A 19,991-nucleotide genomic window follows, 5' to 3' on the forward strand; every position below is an offset into this window, starting at 1 on the left:
TAAACTACCTATTAACGTCATTAGCGACAAATTTAATGTAACAAAGAACAAGAAAATAATAATAGTTTTAAGTAAAAGAAAGTAAAGCGATTACCGAGTTTAGAGAAAACTCGTTAAAACTAATATTACGATTTTCTTAATTGAAGTATGTGTATTCACAATACATTATACGTACCTTGAAATTAAACAATTTTTAATATTAGTTTAGTCACTTACCTATGTTTTTCACTTCCATTTTTTAATAAAATTTGATAATGACAAACGTTTTCAGTGTTTTATTGTTAGAATGACATTTTATAAATTAAATATCTGTATTTTAATTGATTTGCTGTAATAGATGTAACAATCCAAATGTATAACACATATTCTGTATCAATATGTAATCAATATCTGTATTCAATATCTGTTAGTCCAGAAAGCCACTGCGCATCCGCTAGGAAAAATATTCTAATTCGGATTTTTTGCACAATCTTACTCAAAAAGGACTCCTTTTAACAAATTTGCATGTTGCCAGGACCAAAAGGTGATCAAAAATTTTTTAAACGCTTATTTTGTTTTTCCCCTAAAATTATTTTTTTGGCATGGAACAAAGTTTTTTTAGGTTTTTTGGATCGTTCCAAACAGAAAAGGTCTTTAGTGACTTTTCTCTAAAAATGATAGTTTTTGACATACAAGCGATTAAAAATTGAAAAATTGCGAAATCGGCCATTTTTAACCCTCAAAAACTATGTGAAAAACTTAAAGTTTGAATGTTGCCAAGGCAGGTAGATATTTTTTAAATATCGATTCATGAAATCCCGAAGAGTTTTTTGCAATACAATATTCATAACGCCTTTGTTTTTTAATTGATAATCAAGCGTGCGCGACACTATTTTCCACCGACAGTATGGTGCAAATGAAAGGAATAAATTCGTTATTTCGTAAACCGGCGACTTTAAGGAAAAATCCCGAAACAGGTCGATTTGTATTTTTAAGTTACGATATTATGGCATGTATGGTATACTAGTGACGTCATCCATCTGGGCGTGATGACGTAATCGATGATTTTTTTTAAATGAGAATAGGGGTCGTGTGCTAGCTCATTTGAAAGGTTCTTCAATTCTCTATTCAGTAATATAAACATTTATATATTTATTTATACAGGGTGTCCTTCGACTTATTTTTTTGTCAAATAATTTAATTTTATAAAAATTTTCTGGACACCCTGTATAAATAATTATGTAAATGTTTACATTACTGAATAGAGAATTGAAGAACCTTTCAAATGAGCTACCAGACGACCCCTATTCTCATTTAAAAAAATAATCGATTACGTCATCACGCCCAGACGGATGACGTCACTAGTATACCATACATGCCACAATATCATAACTTAAAAATAAAAATCGACCTGTTTCGGGTTTTTTTCTTAAAGTAGCCGGTTTACGAAATAACGAATTTATTCCTTTCATTTGCACCATACTGTATACACATGCAACGGTGGAAAATAGTGTCGCGCACGCGTGATTAGAAATTAAAAACAAAGGAGTTTTGAATATTATATTACAAAAAACTCTTCGGGATTTCATCAATCGGCGTTTAAAGAATATCTACCTACCTTGGCAACATTCAAATTTTCAGTATTTCACATAGTTTTTGAGGGTTAAAAATGGCCGATTTCGCAATTTTTCAATTTTTAATCGCTTATATGTCAAAAACTATCATTTTTAGAGAAAAGTCACCAAAGACCTTTTCTGTTTGGAATGATCCAAAAAACCTAAAAAAAACTTTGTTCCATGCAAAAAAAATAATTTTAGGAAAAAAACAAAAAAAAACGTTTAAAAAATTTCTGACCACCTTTTGGTCCTGGCAACATGCAAATTTGTTAAAAGGAGTCCTTTTTGGGTAAGATTCTGCAAAAAATTCGAATTAGAATATTTTTCCAAGCGGATGCGCAGTGGCTTTCTGGACTATGTATTTTAATTGATTTGCTGTAATAGATGTAACAATCCAAAATCCAAATGTATAACACAATATTTAGTTACAGGGCTACGTAAATTATAATAGATACGATGGAGTCTTTAGTCTCTGGCATAGGAGCGTTTAGTCCCTGTAAATGGGGACTAGGTAAAAGAAATGACAGAGGCGACAGATTGGTAGAATTATGTCAGCAACATGAATATGTAACTACTAACACCTGGTCTAAACTATCACCAAGAAGATTATATACCTGGAAGTCCCCACAGGATAGAGAACATAACATTGTCCGCAACCAAATTGACTTTATTCTTGTCAATAAAAGGTACCGAAACTTTCAAAAGCGTGTAAACTTTCCGTAGTGCTAACATTGGACCCGATCATAATCCAGTAGTAGCGCAAATAGAAGTGCGATTAAAAATGTGTAAATCACAACAAAAGAAATCTATTAGACGCATATCAGAACAACTCAAAGCTGAAAAAAAACCAAAAAGAAACAGATGTGCAGCTGAACAACAAACTTAAACACATTACCAACAAATAAGACATAACACAAGATATAGAACAGAACTGGAAGAAAATAAAAACGCCCTTGCAACAACAACTGAAATCATCACAGAACAACGCCCACGGAAGCAAAGATGTATGATAAAGAAAATATTAGATTTAATTGAAGAAAGGAAAAATGCAGACAGCAGAAAGCAATGTAAAAAGCAATAGGTCTGGATCCCGCGTATGAAAAAAAGTTGATTAATAGCAAGCTGAAAATTTGTTAATAGCTTAAGGGTGTCTAGTCGGACAAACTTTGATATATGGGAACGCTGGAACAGGGGAAGTTTTAATTGTGGAACAGGTTAAAAATTTGGAACGGTCAGACCACGAAAACGTCACATGTATTTTGTCGGACCGAAATTCCAATTGATTTGTTACCCTTTCATTAAACTCTCATGCAAAAATCAGACTGCTATTTATCACCTGTCATAATTCCTGTCATTTAACATATTCTACGTGTTCCACTCATTATAAGTCCCATCTGGTTATAAATAGCAGCCTGATTTTTGCATGAGAGTTTGAATGAAAGGGTAACGAATCTATTGAAAGTTCTGTCGGACAAAATACATGTGACGTTTTCTTGGTCTGACCGCATGGCCCCCACATTCCATTGCGGGCCCTGTAACCAGGATCAGGCTCGGGCCCCCCTATGTTCGCGTGCTATGCTATGTTTCAACAATTTACATGGTAATTTTTTAGTTTACAAATTTTATTTAAACTGATGATTATTGATATTAAGGAATAATTAAGGCTATTATTTTAATCTAAAAACCAAACTTTATTGACAAAATTGTTGCAAACATAAAGTAAATCATTTATATTTTACTGAAAGTACAGTACATTTCCATTTTGAGATTGATTTCCCTTACTGACCAAGAATAAAATTCAAGTTGACAAAATACTAAGAATGAGATTATAAGAAAGTTAGGAGCTAAACAATTAAAATGTTTTTAAGTGTTTAATACACTGACAAGAAAACGCTTACTTTGATGTTTGATAGTCTATTTAATCATAGATTTCCTAGCTTTCTTTTCACTAAAATCATTTATAACATCAGAAAAGTCAACAGTTTTGGCCAATTCATTCTCAATTGCCAACATTGCCAGATGGTTCAGACGAGTTTGGCCAGTTGTGCTTCGTTGCCAAGTTTTAAGTGAATTAGACAACCTACTAAAAGACCTTTCAGCCGTTGAAACTGTCACTGGGATTGTACAGAAAAGTCGTATAGCTGTGCACAGGTTCAAGAAAATGGGCTGGAGGTTTTTCTCATATATTGAGTTTAGAAGCTTCAATGGGTCCTTTTCTGACTGGAACACTGTTACAAATAAATTCTTCATATGAAGAGTTTCTTCAAATAGGGCTTCTGGATCAGCAAAGTCTGAAGGGTAATATGCAACGAGATTGGCAGTTTTAAGTTTCAGTTCCTCGTTGTCTAGATCCATGAAACCTAACACTGGAGCAAACAGGTTACAAATTTCTTCACAGCTTGCAAATCTGGTTTTCAAATCAGTCATGATGAAATCCAAAACAGGAAAGACCACAGAAGATTTGAAGTCCTGTGAAGCTTGTTGCTGAAGTTGCTCGGGCGTATTTTCAACACTAGATTTTCTTTTGAGAGGGAATTCTGGTATAATGCCAACTGCACCGGCGACGTGTTTTGCTTCGTTAAGAATGGTTTCCCATGAATCTCTTAGGGTCTGCAATTCAGTTAACAAATCTTTAATCAGTTGAGTTTCTGTGTTTAAGGAAATTCCTTTCCTTTGTATGATCTCATTTCTTTGATCAATGGAGGCCAAGATTTTGTGCCAAAACAATGATGTCAAGAGGCCTTTAAAAGATCCAAAGTACCTCTTCAGCGCGAAAACTGTGTTTCTGGCAGCTGGAGTCAAAGTAGGCAAATGATTTTCTTCCAGGAGCAGGTCCAAAACCTTGAGGATCGAAGGATAATGTTTGACAATTGGTCGTACAGCTTGAATTCTTTCACTCCAACGAGTCTCGGAAAGGCTTTGTAAAGACAAAGGGACGTGTTGCTTTAATAATTCCCAACGACCAGGGCTGCTGGAGAACAAAGAATAGAAACTATCAATGTTACCAAAAAATGTCACTACGTCGTGGTTCAGTTTTGCAGCATTGACACCAACTCTGTTGAGCGAGTGTGCTCCACAGGGAGAGAATATAGCAGACTGGTTTTTTTCAAGTATTCTTGATTGTACACCTTTAGTGTGTCCCCGCATGTTAGAGCCGTTGTCATATCCCTGAGCTCGACAGTCAGAAAGTGGTACTCCAATATTGTCTAAAGCGGACAGAATTTCATCAGTTATAACCTCACCTGTTTTCCCGCTAAAGTTCAGGAATTCAATAAATCTTTCACATACTTCGAATGTATTTTTTTCTTCATTTTGAAAAACATACCGTAGAATTAGTACATTCTGCTCCTGATGGGAAATGTCAGGGGTGGCATCAGCAATAATCCCATAGAATACAGACTCTTCTCGTTGGTGCAAAATAGTATTCAGTAGTTTTTTACCACAGAGAGAAATAAATTCATTCTGCGAGTACCATGAGAGATAGTGAGCTTGACCTATCATACTTTTTTTATTCAACTGGTTTTCTTTTACTTTGGCTAAATGTTCACGAGTTACTTCGTCATATTTTCCTATTAATTCCAATACTCCTAAAAAGTTTCCATTGTGAACATCACCGATCTGGGTATTTTCCCCTTGGAAAGCTAAACCTCTACTACTCAAGAATATTGTTGTGTCCAAAATTCGTTGAAGAATAGCTTTCCATCTTGTTGCTTCACAGTTAATAATCTGTTGCAGATTGCTGTCGACACCATGTCCTTTCAATGATATCTGAAGACTTTTCCATTCTAGGTAGTGTTTTCTGTGCTCAGAACTTCTTTCATGCATCGAAAATAACCTGTATAATCGTTTGTATTGTTGTTTTTCAGGGAAAAAACCTTCTTTTGCAAGTTTACTTTTGTTTTGGTTTGAATGGAAAATGCTACAGGGTAAACAATGAATGCTGTTTTTTGTTTCACTCCACATTAACCATTCACGTGGAATTGCTTTACATGTTCTGTTGTCTGTTTTCATGTACAACAATGTTTCATGGAAATGTTTTCCTGAGGGGTCAGCTGGAAATGATTTTGATCTGGCCTGAAAAGCTTGAAAACCACCGTAGCACAATACTATTTCCTGCCGTATTTTATCACTCATCACCGCAGGCCACGTATTAGGATCGTCAAAATTAAAAGTTTTATTGTCATCGACAGTATCCTTACTAAGATTTGGATCAGCACTAGCACATTCGTCATTACTTCCCTCACATACAGTAGACGTAGAAGCATTTTGGATTGAAGCTGAAGAAGGTTGGGTCTGTGAGGCTGATGTAGGTTCTGGATTGAAATCCGGTTGAAATTCTTGCAACTCTTCTTTTTCATTACTCTTAAAAAACTTCTTAATATCCTGGCGACCTTTAGCAGATTGTTCTAATTTTTCTTTCTGGAGCTTTCTTTTCAAAGCTCCAGACTTATGTTTATAGCTTGACATCTTAACCTGAAACAAAACACGACGGATAAAATCATAATAAGATCAATGGTTTTCGATCCTAAGCATAAGCATATAAATATTTGGATCTTTTACCGTTACCTAAAGTAAAGTTATGTGCTTTCCCATTGTATACAAACAAAACAATTGAGTAGGTTACATGTTTAAGTTGAAAAAGATACAACTATTGTTTTCCTTTAAATTTGCTTTTTTACACTATTGTGACGATCGGCTTTCTCAAAATGTATTAAAATTAATTATTATTTTTGTTTCGGGACGGCAAGAAAGCCAGATTACAGTACATATACAGTATGTCTAAACATTAATCTCTTGAATACCGTAACAAAAAACCAAGACGGCTTTAATTGTAAACAAACACAATTTTACTGTTTAACCCATTTAGCGCCAAAGGTGCGAAAACGCACCATTTTTTTGTAGAATTTTTTTTTGGCAATTCGTTAATTTTTTTAAATCTTTGTATTTTTTAAGCAACCATAAGATATAAGTGTAACTAAATTTAATTTTGTTTAATTTCCAAACTCATGCTTTCATCACAAAAATATTTTCTAAATGTCCGACATTTTCAATCCTTCGACGCAACTTTATTTTTACTGTAGTAATTTTATCGGCATAACACTTTTGTGGTCAAATAAATTAAAACATTATTTTTTTAACCTATTTGTACACCAATTGTTATAAAAATACAAAAAAAATAATTTCTGAGTCATCAAATCTCGTGTTTGAAAATAATGGTTCGATAACGAACCATTGGCGGAAGTCGACATATAATCCTGTCTGATCAGGAATAAGTTCAAGGTGATGCACAGGCAGTAATTTGTTGGGATATTTCTTTATTATGTGTAAAAACACGTATCCACTATGCTTTCACTTCGAGCTCCTGCAACTGCTCCACATAGTGGACACGTTTGGCGCTCCCGGGCTGTGCAATTTTGCGCACTCTGCCTCGGCGCTCCAATCTGGGGCGGTTTATATGTAAGGGAGCGCATACCGTATCGATTGGAGCAGTTGCAGGGAGCGCGGAGCGCAAGAAGTTCGTGAACATAGTGGATGGTTGGCGCTCTCGGACGATGCAACAGTGTGCGCTCCGCCTCAACGGTCCAATAGGTGGCGGTTTATATGTAGAGGAGCGCATGCATGTAGATGGGAGCAGTTGCAGGGAGCGCGGAGCGCAAGAGGTTTGTAAACATAGTGAATGGTAGGCACTCCCGGACCGTGCAACAGTGCGCGCTCCGTCTCGGCGTTCCAATTGGTGTCGGTTTATATGTAGAGGAACGCATACCGTATCGATTGGAGCAGTTGCAGGGAGCGCGGAGTGCAAGAGGTTCGTGAACATAGTGGATGGTTGGCGCTCCCGGACCGTGCAACAGTGCGCCAAAGACCGTGCGGCAGTGCCTCGGTGGTCCAATATTACGAACATAGTGGATACGTACCTTTAGAAAGACGGGTATTCTGGTATTCAGTTTTGTTATAATCTAGGGTGGGGGAGGGGGGGCTCCATAAGGGAGGATGTGTAGTGTTGTAGACAGTAGACAATATCTCGATTCGTCGAACTTATGCAACTGGCACAGTGCAAGATACAGGATTGGAAAGTGTAAACTTCAAATATCTAAAATAATTTCTAAAAAGAATAGAGGGCCGTTCGACTTCATTTTTGACAAAGAAGCTGAAGAAGGCGTAGGCAATGTTCTAAGCATATTATTTTTGTTTATGAAAACTTCCAGGTCCATTTACACTCTAAATGTTTTGAGACTTTTCACAACAAATAAAATTGTGTATTTCAATTTGTATATCTCATTTCCGCCAAAGGTTCGAAAACGAACCATTTTGTTGTTGTGACACCTGCCATTATCAAAGTGTAAAAAAATTTTTTTACGAATGTTTAAGTTTATTTTACTCTAGTTAATCAAATATATTACATATTATTCCAGTATTTCTTTGCTTGGCGGTTAATGGGTTAAGAACATTTTAAACAAAGATACATTCAACTATATAATTACCTGTCAATAGTAATAGTAGAGCAGAGCACAACAATTAAACAATTCCGCCCATATCAAACGGAGTCAACAGACGAACTGACGAACTGATGAGAAGTGTTTATTTTTAGAACAAAGCGGAGAGACAAAGATGGACTGGCCGCGGAAGTGGGGGCGGGGCAGCTAGGCGCCTGGGGGAAGGGGAAGGTAGAGAGAGTGTGTGGGGCCCGAGCAGGCTGTTGTACACTAATATACAAACAACAGTAACTAGCATGTACGGTACGCACCTAATTCCTAATTATATCGTAAATAACCAATAACCTAGAATTAATAATTATTTCACAACACTCTGACTTTGTAATGATTATATAGGCCTATTTGAGTTTTTAATCTATGATCCCCTGTTAAAAAAAAACAGGGCTAGGCCTGGGCCCCCCAGGAGCCCGGGCCCTGTGACCAGAGTTGCACCAGCCCCACCCTTGTGGGGGCCATGTCTGACCGTTCCAAATTTTTAACCTGTTCCACAATTAAACCTTCCCTGTTCCAGTGTTCCTATATATCAAAGTTTGTCCGACTAGACACCCTTAAGCTATTAACAAATTTTCAGCTTGCTATTAATCAACTGTTTTTTCATACGCGGGATCCAGACCTACAATAAATAGAACCATTAAACAAAAAATAATCAAAACTGCAAAATAAAAATGGATAACAGAATAATGTGAAGATATCGAAGACATATAAAAAAAAAACATGATGACTTCCATCTTCATAAGAAACTCAAGGAATTCACAGGCACGACATACTCACAAGGACCAAATAATCTAATCAACGCAAAAGGCGCAAACTGATCAAGCCCTGAAGAACAAATACACATGTGGGAAGACTATATAAAGGAACTCTTCTATGACATCAGAGATCCTCCTACATTAAAAATAAAGAGAACGTCCAATGTCTTCCAATACTGAAGTCCGAACTGGAATATGCTTTACGTCAGCTAAAAAACAACGAATCTCTAGGAAAAGATGAAATAGCAGCTGAGCTATTGAAGTTAATCAATGAGGAAGCTTACAACTAATCAATAAGCTATCAACTTAGAGCTTCTTCTTGGACTATTTAATAATACAGCTTTTCCTTTTAGTTTTGCATATAGCCGCTTAGAAGGCGCCAGCACTAAAACCTTCCAACACAAACGTAACCTCAATCTCTTGTTGACATTAATCGAGAATTTCATTGCGATACAACACGTTGTGTAGATACAGTGAATTTTTGAAATTAGCAAGTCTGTCAAAAAATGGATGTTAGCCGAAAATATTTTTCGAGCAACAATTTTTTACAATTTTGGGAAAGGATTATCCTAACAGCAATGTCATGCTAAACTGGTTTCTGTGTTTGGGAATGAAGCATTACACCAGTCAACTATTTCCCGCTGGTATTGCGAATTTCAATGTAGTCACTCCAGTCTTAGAGACGAATCCAGGCCAGGTCCACCCAAAACATCAGTCACGCAGCAAAACATTGATGCGGTTCGTCAGCTAATTAAGGATGACCGCCGTGTAACATACCAGGATATAGAGGCATCATTGGGTATTTTAAAAATTTCGATCCAAAAGATCCTGCATGAAGAAATGGGTGTTAGGAAGTTGGTTGCCGTGGATCCATCATTTGCTTACAGAAGAGCAAAAAGCGGCTCGCGTCAATAATTGGTGTCGAAAACATTGGAACGGTTCAACAATAAAGCTCAACAAACGTTTATAGTATTGTTAGTGGCGATTAATCTTGGATTTACTCCTACCAACCGGAAAATAAACGCCAATCCGCTGTGTGGGTGTTTCAAGATGAAGAAAAACCAACAAAAGTGATCCGTCCTCGAAGTGTGTCAAAGAAAATGGTCGCAACTTTTGTGTCAAAATCTGGTCATGTGGAAACAATTGCTGTAGAAGATCGAAGAACGGAATACTTCTTATTGGTATATAACCGTTTGTTTACCAGAAGTTATCGCGAAACTCCGACAAAGCAACACACAACGGTGAATCATCCTACATCATGACAATGCAAGTGCTCACACTGCCCAAAAGACAATAGAGTTTTTGGAGCTTCAAAACATCGAATTGTTAAACCATTCACCTTATAGCGCCGACCTAAGTCCCAATGAATTCTTCACGTTCCCAAAGATCAAGAATTAAATGCGTAGGCGGCGATCTCAGTCGCCAGAAAAAGCCATCGATGCCTTCAAAACAGCCATTTTGCAGGTGTCAGCTGAAGACTAGACTAACTGTTTTACCAATTGGTTTGAACGTATGCAAAACTGTATCGATCTTGGTGGGACATATTTTGAAAAGCAATAAAGTACTTTAAGTCTTTGTTTTTGGCTATATATGCAAAACTAAAAAGACAACCTATCGTATTTACAGTACAGGGGCCATCTCATATTTACAGTACAGAAGATGGCTTGAATCCGTCTTCATACCACTGCGTAAAAAGAAAAACGCCACATCATGCCAGGACTTGTAAGTCTATTAAATAACATTCTAAAGCTTTTCTTGCAAATCATACACAACAGAATATATTAGAGAATATGTGACTAGTTCACTGGCCAAGAACAATTTGGCTTCAGGAAAGGTATGAGGACACGATAAGCAATACTCTGTCTTCAAACTCTGGTAAAAATGTGCAAAGATCAGCAAGCAGACCTTTTTGTCTGTCTTATAGATTTTGAAGAAGCGTTCGACCGGGTGCAGCACAGGAGCTTTATAGAAAGATTAAACGATATCGGAGTCGACAGAAGAGATTCTAAAATTATAGAGGCTATTTATTGGGATTAGACAGCTATCATAAAGACCAATCGTAACATGTCGGAGTTCAGACAGGGTTTTGTGCTATCAGCTATTCTGTTAAACGTCTACTTTGAGGTAAAATTTGCGAATGCTTTATCGCACTCTTCAGAAGGAATGAGGATAAACGATCTAAGAGTAAATACCATCCGTTATGTCGATGGCACGGTATTAATGACTGATTCGGACTATAATCTGCAGATACTGTTAAATAGGGTTACTGAGAGTTTTGGAAAAATGGGGATGAAGATTAATACTGCGAAAACCAAAGTTATGAAAATATCAAACAACAAAAATTTACCCCTCCAATATATCTTTTTCTTCTTGACTGGCTTTACAACTCGGGATAAGTCTTCGCCGCATCCACTATGGCCCTCTATTGTCTGCGATCTTGCGCTTCGATTTGCCATTGTTGTACCCCAATCCTAGATAGATCGGTTTCAACATCATCCTTCCATCTTTTTCTGGGACGGCCCACTGATCTTCTACCGTCTGGTCTCTCGAAGAACACTGTCTTTAGCACTCTGTCTTCCTCTGATCTTACTACATGACCTGCCCATCTTATCCGATTAGCTTTTATATGTCTGACGATGTTTTCAGTACGATATAGAGTCACCAATTCAGCATTGCGGCGCCTTCTCCACTCTCCTGCCAATTCATCTCTTTGAGGACCAAATATCATTCTGAGGACTTTCCTTTCAAATATCAGCAATTTATTTATTTCTCGCTGATGTAGAGTCCATGTTTCACTCCCATATGTAACAACTGGGTGAATAATTGACATGTACAGTCTTAATTTAGATTGTCTTTTCAGCAGTTTAGATCTTAATAATGATGATAGGGAGTATAATGCTCTATTTCCCGCAGCTATTCTTGCTGAGACCTCTTTTTCTATGTGATTGTCCTCTGCGATTCCAATATATGGGAACCACCAACAGCTTGAATGCGTAAACCAATATAAGTAAGTATCTTGGTTGCTGGTTCAACAATCAACTTGATTATAAACAAGAAGTAAGATTAAAAATAGAGGTAGCCCGACAAAGGTTTATCAAAATGAAAACCTTATTTTGTAACAGTAGCATTAATATCAGCCCTAAATGTCGTTTTCTGCATTGCTATGTGTGGCCAATACTTTTGCATGGAACCGAAGCCTGGACACTCAACATAACACTGGTGAACAAGTTGGAAGCCTTTGAACTCAGGCTTTATAGAAGAATCTTAAAAATACCTTGGACAACCCACACCACCAACGAAAATGTTCTGAGGAGAATAGGCACAGATAGTGAACTGCTAAAAATAATTACAGTCAGAAAAGTTAGCTACCTGGCTTTGGATTGCTTAAAAAATAGGAAAAGAAGATTATTATAGACTTATCAGAGAACATTAACATTAAGAGATGTAGTGAATACATACATAAAAATACAAGTAAAGATGCTAAACCAATCATTATACGAGCAGAGTAGAGACAGTCTCAACCAACTAACAAACAGAAAAACCCCTGGGATAATACTGGATATGTGCCACATAATATGGACATAAAGTAGACATTTTTGCACGCTGGTAGAAAAAAATACTTATTAGTTTTCTCAGGATTCGAAAGAAATGAATGCATTTAAAAATCATCGAAGCCGAAATTTTGCGCCTACGCCCTTAATAAAAAGTTGTAACTATAGAGAGTTGTAACCAAAGTCATGTTTTTCATCTTAGTTTTATTTGGATGGTGATGCAGGGCACTGCATAACATCCACAAGTTTTTCAGATGATGGTATGTAGGTAATTACCGTCGGTCAAATGTAAGCATGGTGAGAGATCTTCGTCAGTTAGCCGATTACGATACTTTGATTTCATTACCTTTATTTGGCAAAATGCAGACTCACAAAAGTACGTTGATCCAAAGAATGCTGTGAGCTGCAAAGCTACTTGCCTCAAATACGGGTATGAAAGACAAAAATTTCGTATCGGTCGCTCTGGACTTAAGGTGTATATCCTAAATTATTTTCAGTACCTCATTTTGGACGGAAATGATCTCCATATTGAGAGTAATGGATATTTCAGTGGTCATTTTTCCACGTCTTCACAAGAAATTGGATTAGACATGAGCGATTACCCTTTTCTGAACGATGGTAAGTTGTTTAAATCCTTTTTGTTCATTTAATTAAACAATAATTTCAATTTTTTGCAAAAGAATTCCGTCTTTCCTATTTGTATTTTTTCCGTGAATCGCGATCGACTTCAAAAACTTTTGTTGGGTTTTTGCAACACCAAGAAATAATTTTTTACTGGTTTTAAACTTCGGAAGCTAGGAATAACTAAAGCCACTTTTCACAACTAAACCTTTATTACAATAACACAAACTTTTGGTATTAAAGTAATTTTTTGTGTGGGATCGGACACAAGCCCTACTTTCCCGTTTTTTTTTATTCTTTTATTCTTATATAACAACACCTTGGCAACGAACTTTTTTTGTTTTGAATATTGCGCCTTTGTGTAAACTTTGAATCATAAAACATAAAAACAGAAAAAACTCTGTGAAGTGTACACAAGGCGCAAACCACTAAATAAAATATTGAAAATAAAATATTGAAACAAAGTGTAGTTTTACTAAACATTAGTGTTGGGAATTTATTTCTCCAACATGCTGGGGGGCCTTGGTTTTGATACCAAAACAATATATTCCACCCTCTTTTTTGTTAAACATTTTTTTAAGAACTTATTGCTTATAAAAGTATAAAAATATTACAAGGTTGTAAATTTAAATAGAAATAATTAAAAAGTTAAATTTTATTTATTATTATAAATTGAAAGAAAAAAAGATAATTTAAATTTATTCATCGTTAATTGGAAGAACAGCAATTTTTGTGACAGAACGTAAGTATGTTCCCCTTTTAGTTTTTACTTCCACCACTCTTACCTTTCCGTCTTTACCAGGGATAACTTTATTAATCCTTGCTATAGGCCACCCAAAAGAAGAAACATTGTCCTCCTTTACAAGCACAAGCATGCCTTCTTGTAAATTTGGCAACGATTTTCTCCATTTAGGTCTGTTTTGAAGTTGTGTTAGATAATCTTGGTACCACCTTTGCCAAAAATGCTGCTGCATTTGAACACAACCTCCAAAATTTTAATCTGTTTTCAGGAATCTCAGTTAAATTAGTTTCAGGGAAAGTTGTCAAAGGAGCACCTATTAGAAAATGACCTGGGGTCAAATATTCTAAGTCAGAGGAATCATTATTAATTGCCATAAGAGGCCTTGAATTTAATATTCCTTCAACTTGAGTAATCAAAGTATTAAACTCCTCATATGTTAAAGTATTATTTCCCATCGCCCTTTTTATATGATATTTAGCACTCTTCACCCCGGCCTCCCATAGACCCCCAAATACTGGAGAATAACTTGGGATGAAGCAAAATTCAATTTTATCATCAAGGCAAAAGTTGTTTAACTTAATGTTGTCGTTTAGAAGTTTTTGACGTTGATTGTTTGCTCCCTTGAATGTGGCACCATTGTCACAAAAGATCTTGGATGGTTTACCCCTTCTAGAAATGAATCTTTTTAATGAAGCTAAAAAAGTATCTGTTGTTAGATCAGAGAGTAACTCCATATGAATTGCCTTCACATAAAAGCAAACAAACAATGCTACATATGCCTTTGTCGTTATAGACTTTCTAATTCGTGACTGTTTAATTTGGAAGGGACCACAGAAGTCTATACCAACATTCTGAAAGACCCTCGATGAACGTACCCTTTGTTCAGGAAGAGATCCCATTAGCTGTTCACTGCACTTGGCCTTACATTTAAAACAGGTTACGCATTTGTGAAAAATCCTTTTAATTTCTTTAGTGGCACTAATAATCCAAAAATTTTGATTTAATGAACTTAAAACTTGTTTTGGACCTGCATGTAAAAGTCTTAAGTGCTCTCTGTGAATCAAAAGATCAGTGATATGATTGTTTTTGGGAACGATCAAAGGATGTTTTTTATTAAAAGAAATATCTGAGTTCTCCAGTCTACCACCAACTCTTAACAGTCCCTGAGAGTCCAAGAAAGGATATAAAGAATTTAAATTAGACTTAATTGCTGTGTTGTTGGTTAGACATTTTATTTCCTCAGAAAAATGAAAACTTTGTTCATACTTAATAATGGTTTTAAGGCTACTTTCTAGTTCTACAACTGTTAAGCTTCCAGTAATCTTTTTATTTTTATTTTTATTTTTTATATTACTTACAAATCGTAGGCAATAAGCCACTATTTTTTGAAGTTTTGTTAAGTTAGAGAATTTTATGAAGAAAGATTCTGGTTTGACCTTAGCTAAAGTGACAACTTTATATTCAGGCAAATGGTCTGGAGTAGAAAATGGAATTTCAAAGTGCAAGAATTCAATATTTGAAAGAATTTCAGGACCATTAAACCAAAGATTGTTTGAATTAATTTCATGAGGTTTAAGTCCACGAGAAAGACAATCTGCTGGATTTTCCTTAGTGTTTATATACAACCATTTAAATTCGGATGTCATTTCTTGAATTTTAATAATTCTATTGGCAACATAGAGATTCAATTTCAAAGGTTCGGATTTTATCCAAGCTAAGACAATGTGTGAATCTGAATATAAAAATACCTTACTGACTTTATCTTTTAACAGTTCAAAAATTTTGTGAGATAGTTTTGAAAGCAACAAAGCACTGTTCAGTTCAAGTCTTGGCACAGTTAGTTTTTTGTTTATAGAAACAATCCTAGATTTGGAACAAATCAAATTTACATGTACTTTATTTTCAAAAATAGTCCTGGCATAAATAACAGCTCCATATGCAATCAAGGAGGAGTCACAAAAGCCAACTATTTCAATATGAAGAGCACCAGTAAAGTTTAAATTTCTTTGGACAGTCACTGTGGGCATGCTCATTAAGCTTTCAACAAAATTTTTCCAAGTGTCAAGTAACTCACTGGAAATTATAGCATCCCATTTGACCTTACTTAACCAAAGTTTTTGCATAATTACCTTAGCAGCTACTAAAACTGGGCCCACTAATCCCAAAGGATCATAAAATTTGGAAATGAAACTGAGAATCTGTCTATTAGTTACACATTCATTTATATCAACTATTGGACAACTAAATTTAAAATTATCTGTTTTTGTATCATAAGTCAATCCCAGAGTCTTTACTGTTAAATCGTTTTTGCTGATGTTAATTTCATCAAAATTTTGTTTATTTTTAGGAATATCATTTAAAATTTGTAAATTATTTGAGCACCATTTGTGCAACTCGAAGGACCTTAATTTGAGCAACGAGATAAGCTCATTTTTTAGTTTTATCGTTTCTTCAATTGTATCACACCCACACAAAATATCATCAACGTAGGTGTTATTAAGAAGAGCGTTAGAAGCCAAAGGATAACGTTTACCTTCAGTTCGGGCTAATTCTACCAAACATCTGGTAGCTAAAAAGGAAGAACTTCTTAAACCATATGTTACAGTTTGAAGTTGAATACATTGTAAACTGCCATTTTTTTCTCGCCACAAAATATTTTGTAACTGGCAATGGTCTGGATGTACCAAAACCATTTTATAGATTTGTTTAATATCTGTCAAAAGGACATAATTATATTTTCTAAAAAGAACAAGAATATCAAAGAGCTCATTTTTATGAGCATATGATGAATATTCATCAATAAAACTTTTGTATTGAGAGTAGAGCTCAGGATTGACTTTAAATCTTTTTTCTAGATTTTCAAAGCGTTTTAATGCTACAGAAAATGAATCTCCTAAATCCAAATCAGGTAGATTTTGTTTTAATGGTAATTTAACTTGATATTTATTATATATTACTTGCAAAGAATTTTCAAAATTCATCTCACAAGCTTCCTGCTCTGTCGAATATTCCGGAAAAATTTCTGGAACTTTTTCGGTTTCCCAAAATTGAGAAACAATATTTTCTAAATTATTTTTCATGCTTAAATGAAAAGCAGAAAAATTACAAATTTGTAGTGATGGAGCAGAACCACTAACTATGAACCCAAATAGAGTATTTTGTGATATAATCTGGTCTACTTGTATTTTATCGGAGAGCAAGATCTGAAATGAAATATTTGCCCCAAACAATATATCAATTCTGCCAGATTTATTGAAGTCATTATCAGACAATTTAATACTTTCAGGAATATTTAAATTTGAAACATTGAAATTTGTTTGTGGTATATCACTAGTAATTTTATCAACCACAGAACATTTTATATTTGTGCTATAATCAAACACACATGACTCAATTTTTAAATTTACAGCCTTTTGCACATTAGTAATATTCTCAGAGATACCTAAGATATTGACATTATTATTAAATGTTTTTAAGTTTAGTTTACTTACTAATCTACTTGTTACTAATGATATTTGAGATCCTGTATCCAGGAGACCTCTGGGAGTGATATAATCACCCCTTTTTGTTCTAATTTTTACCTTCACTGTTGGTAACAGAACATTATTAATGTTTTCATTTATTGAACCAAATGTAGTCACCCCATCGTCTGAATTACCACTGTTACCCTGTCCAGTGCTGTCTAATGGAGATTGTCTGTCCACATGCAGAAGAGAATTATGTTCTTTTCGACAAACTGAACACCTAAAACTCGTTTTACACCTACCAGGATGATTATTCAAACAAATTCGACAAGCCTTATGACTGTCTATGAAAGACACTCTATCCTTTACTGAAACAGATTTAAAATTGGAACAATTATAAATTTTATGGTCTGAGGATGAACAAAAGCTACACCTGGTTTCTAATTTAACTTTACTTGTAGCCAAGTGAGTTTTTTGATACCTTTCTTTTTTAGTGCTACATTTTTTATCTCGAGTGGTTACAGTTTCTAGAGCTGTAGCCCTATTTTCAATATAAGATAAGAAATCTTTTAAATTTGGTAATTTTGAGTTGTCCCTATCAATTTGAAGTGATCTATTAGTATAGTGATCTAGTTTTTTAGTTAAAATGCAAATAAGGATCATATCCCAACTTTCTACGGGTTGCTTTAAGTTTTTTAGTGCACCTAACTGCTGTCTCACTTTACTAATGAACTCACGTAAGGCGGTGGAAGTTCCTTTTTGAATGGAGGGAATGTCAAGTAGTGAATAAATGTGAGAATTTATTAATATTGTTTCATTTTTATAACGGTTATCTAACATTCTCAATGCATCATTATAAGAGTCATTTGTTAGAGGTAGATCATTTATTAGGCTTCTTGCCTCCCCTTCCAAATGATTCTTTAAATGAAACAGTTTTTCAACATTTTGCAGTGACTTATTTCTATCAAAAACAGCTAGAAATAAATCTATAAAAGGTCTATAACTTGTTAAATCTTTCCGTCATAACAAGGAATTTCTATTCGTGGAATATTTGAAGAATAAAAAGAATTATTTACATCTTGTGGGTTAGTACTTACGTTAGTATTACTGTTTTTAAGAGTTGACTATTAATTTTAGCTAATTTGTCAAAGTATTCCTCTCTAATATTATCAATCGAATCTGCATATCCCTGCTCACAACATAAAATGTCACAATGAAGATCTTGAAGTTTATTAAAATTTTCTATTAGTAAGTCTTTTCTAGTTTGTAATTGATTAATTATTAATTCTGAAATTTCTTTGTCCAAATGTTTTGCAACAAACCTTGTAATAGTTTTAATAGACTCGATTGCTTGAATCTTTTTAGCTTTTAGTATTTCAATATCTTTTTTAGCGGTCATTTTTATATATGATTCTACCTAAAACTAAAAAGGTATAAAATTATTATAAATTTCAAAATAACAAATTTTTACGATTGTTTACAAACCAACCAAACCAATGTGAACTTATTTTAATTTTTTCTGTCACTGTCAAAGTCAGTTTTCTGTCACTTCATTTATGATCGATTTCATGAAGCATCGATTATTCCTCTCGATCGCTTGATAACTGGATTTGACGTCGGTCGTTCGCCCTCTTTTACATAGGTGGCGTTATGGTATTGTGCTTGACGTTTTACAAAATTAATTTTTTAATGATTTTTTTTTTGTAATTTCTTTTCTAATAATTTCTTTTTTGTTCAATAATTTCTTTTTTTTTTATCAGGTGTCTTGCTTACCTTCTGGAAATTGAGTTAATTCCTAGCTTCTTTTTATTTCCGGCTCGACTTGACCAATTTGATGTTGGGTTTTTGCAACACCAAGAAATACTTTTTTACTGGTCTTAAACTTCGGAAGCTAGGAATAACTAAAGGCACTTTTCACAACTAAACCTTTATCGCAATAACACAAACTTTTGGTATTAAAGTAATTTTTTGTGTGGGATCGGACACAAGCCCTACTTTCCCGTTTTTTTTATTCTTTTATTCTGATATAACAACACCTTGGCAACGAACTTTTTTTGTTTTGAATATTGCGCCTTTGTGTAAACTTTGAATCATAAAACATAAAAACATAGAAAAAACTCTGTGAAGTGTACACAAGGCGCAAACCACTAAATAAAATATTGAAAATAAAATATTGAAACAAAGTGTAGTTTTACTAAACATTAGTGTTGGGAATTTATTTCTCCAACAACTTTGGCGATCGACCCTTTGAGCACCGCTGCTCTATAATAGAGATGGAGGCCTAATCTCTTAAACAGAACAACGTATACAATATAAAAGGCTTCAAGATATACACAAGCACATCAATCACAAAGCTGGTAGTACCTATTACTATAGGAAGAGAATCGCAAGTTATGTTTTCTATATAAAGTAAAGAAAATTAAAATATTTGGGATATCTAATGCGTACACTATGTCCCATAACGGTCATAAATCTCGACTATTTACAAAAATTTTATAGCTTCACTATATACTCTGGGCTAATAAGCAAAATTCATGGAAAAGTTATTTACCAGCAATTTTATTGCTGGAATCGAATTATAAGATCCTATATATTAAAAATATAGGTATGCAAAGTCCGCAGATGGTGTGCTACTTTTTTTATAAACAAAATGTCGCCGAAAAATCGTATTTTTTTCAATTATTGCTCTATAACTCCAAAGATTTTAACATTACAACAAAAACACCCAAATAAAAATTCACCGCAATTAAATTCTGCATAGATATATGTTTTCTC

General features: G+C 34.7%; 2 protein-coding genes across 2 annotated transcripts in view; one reads left to right on the forward strand and one right to left on the reverse strand.

Moving 5' to 3' along the window:
- LOC114333418 (lysosome membrane protein 2) overlaps positions 1–19,991 on the forward strand; it is a 705,292-nt gene that overhangs the window by 290,715 nt on the left and 394,586 nt on the right. The window lies entirely within an intron of this gene.
- LOC126881391 (zinc finger MYM-type protein 1-like) lies at positions 3,494–8,153 on the reverse strand. The gene is made up of 2 exons (XM_050645637.1): positions 8,078–8,153; positions 3,494–6,068 (listed from the first exon to the last, which is right to left on the reverse strand). The coding sequence occupies exon 2, from the start codon at positions 6,060–6,062 to the stop codon at positions 3,510–3,512; it is 2,553 nt and encodes an 850-aa protein (XP_050501594.1). The 5' UTR covers positions 6,063–6,068; positions 8,078–8,153; the 3' UTR covers positions 3,494–3,509.

Source organism: Diabrotica virgifera, chromosome 3 (genome assembly GCF_917563875.1).
Source record: "Diabrotica virgifera virgifera chromosome 3, PGI_DIABVI_V3a".
Lineage (NCBI taxonomy): Eukaryota > Metazoa > Arthropoda > Insecta > Coleoptera > Chrysomelidae > Diabrotica > Diabrotica virgifera.

What these genes read in the sequence shown, in the direction of transcription:
- LOC126881391 (XM_050645637.1), bottom strand. Translation starts at nt 6,062, where the DNA reads ATGTCAAGCTATAAACATAAGTCTGGAGCTTTGAAAAGAAAGCTCCAG.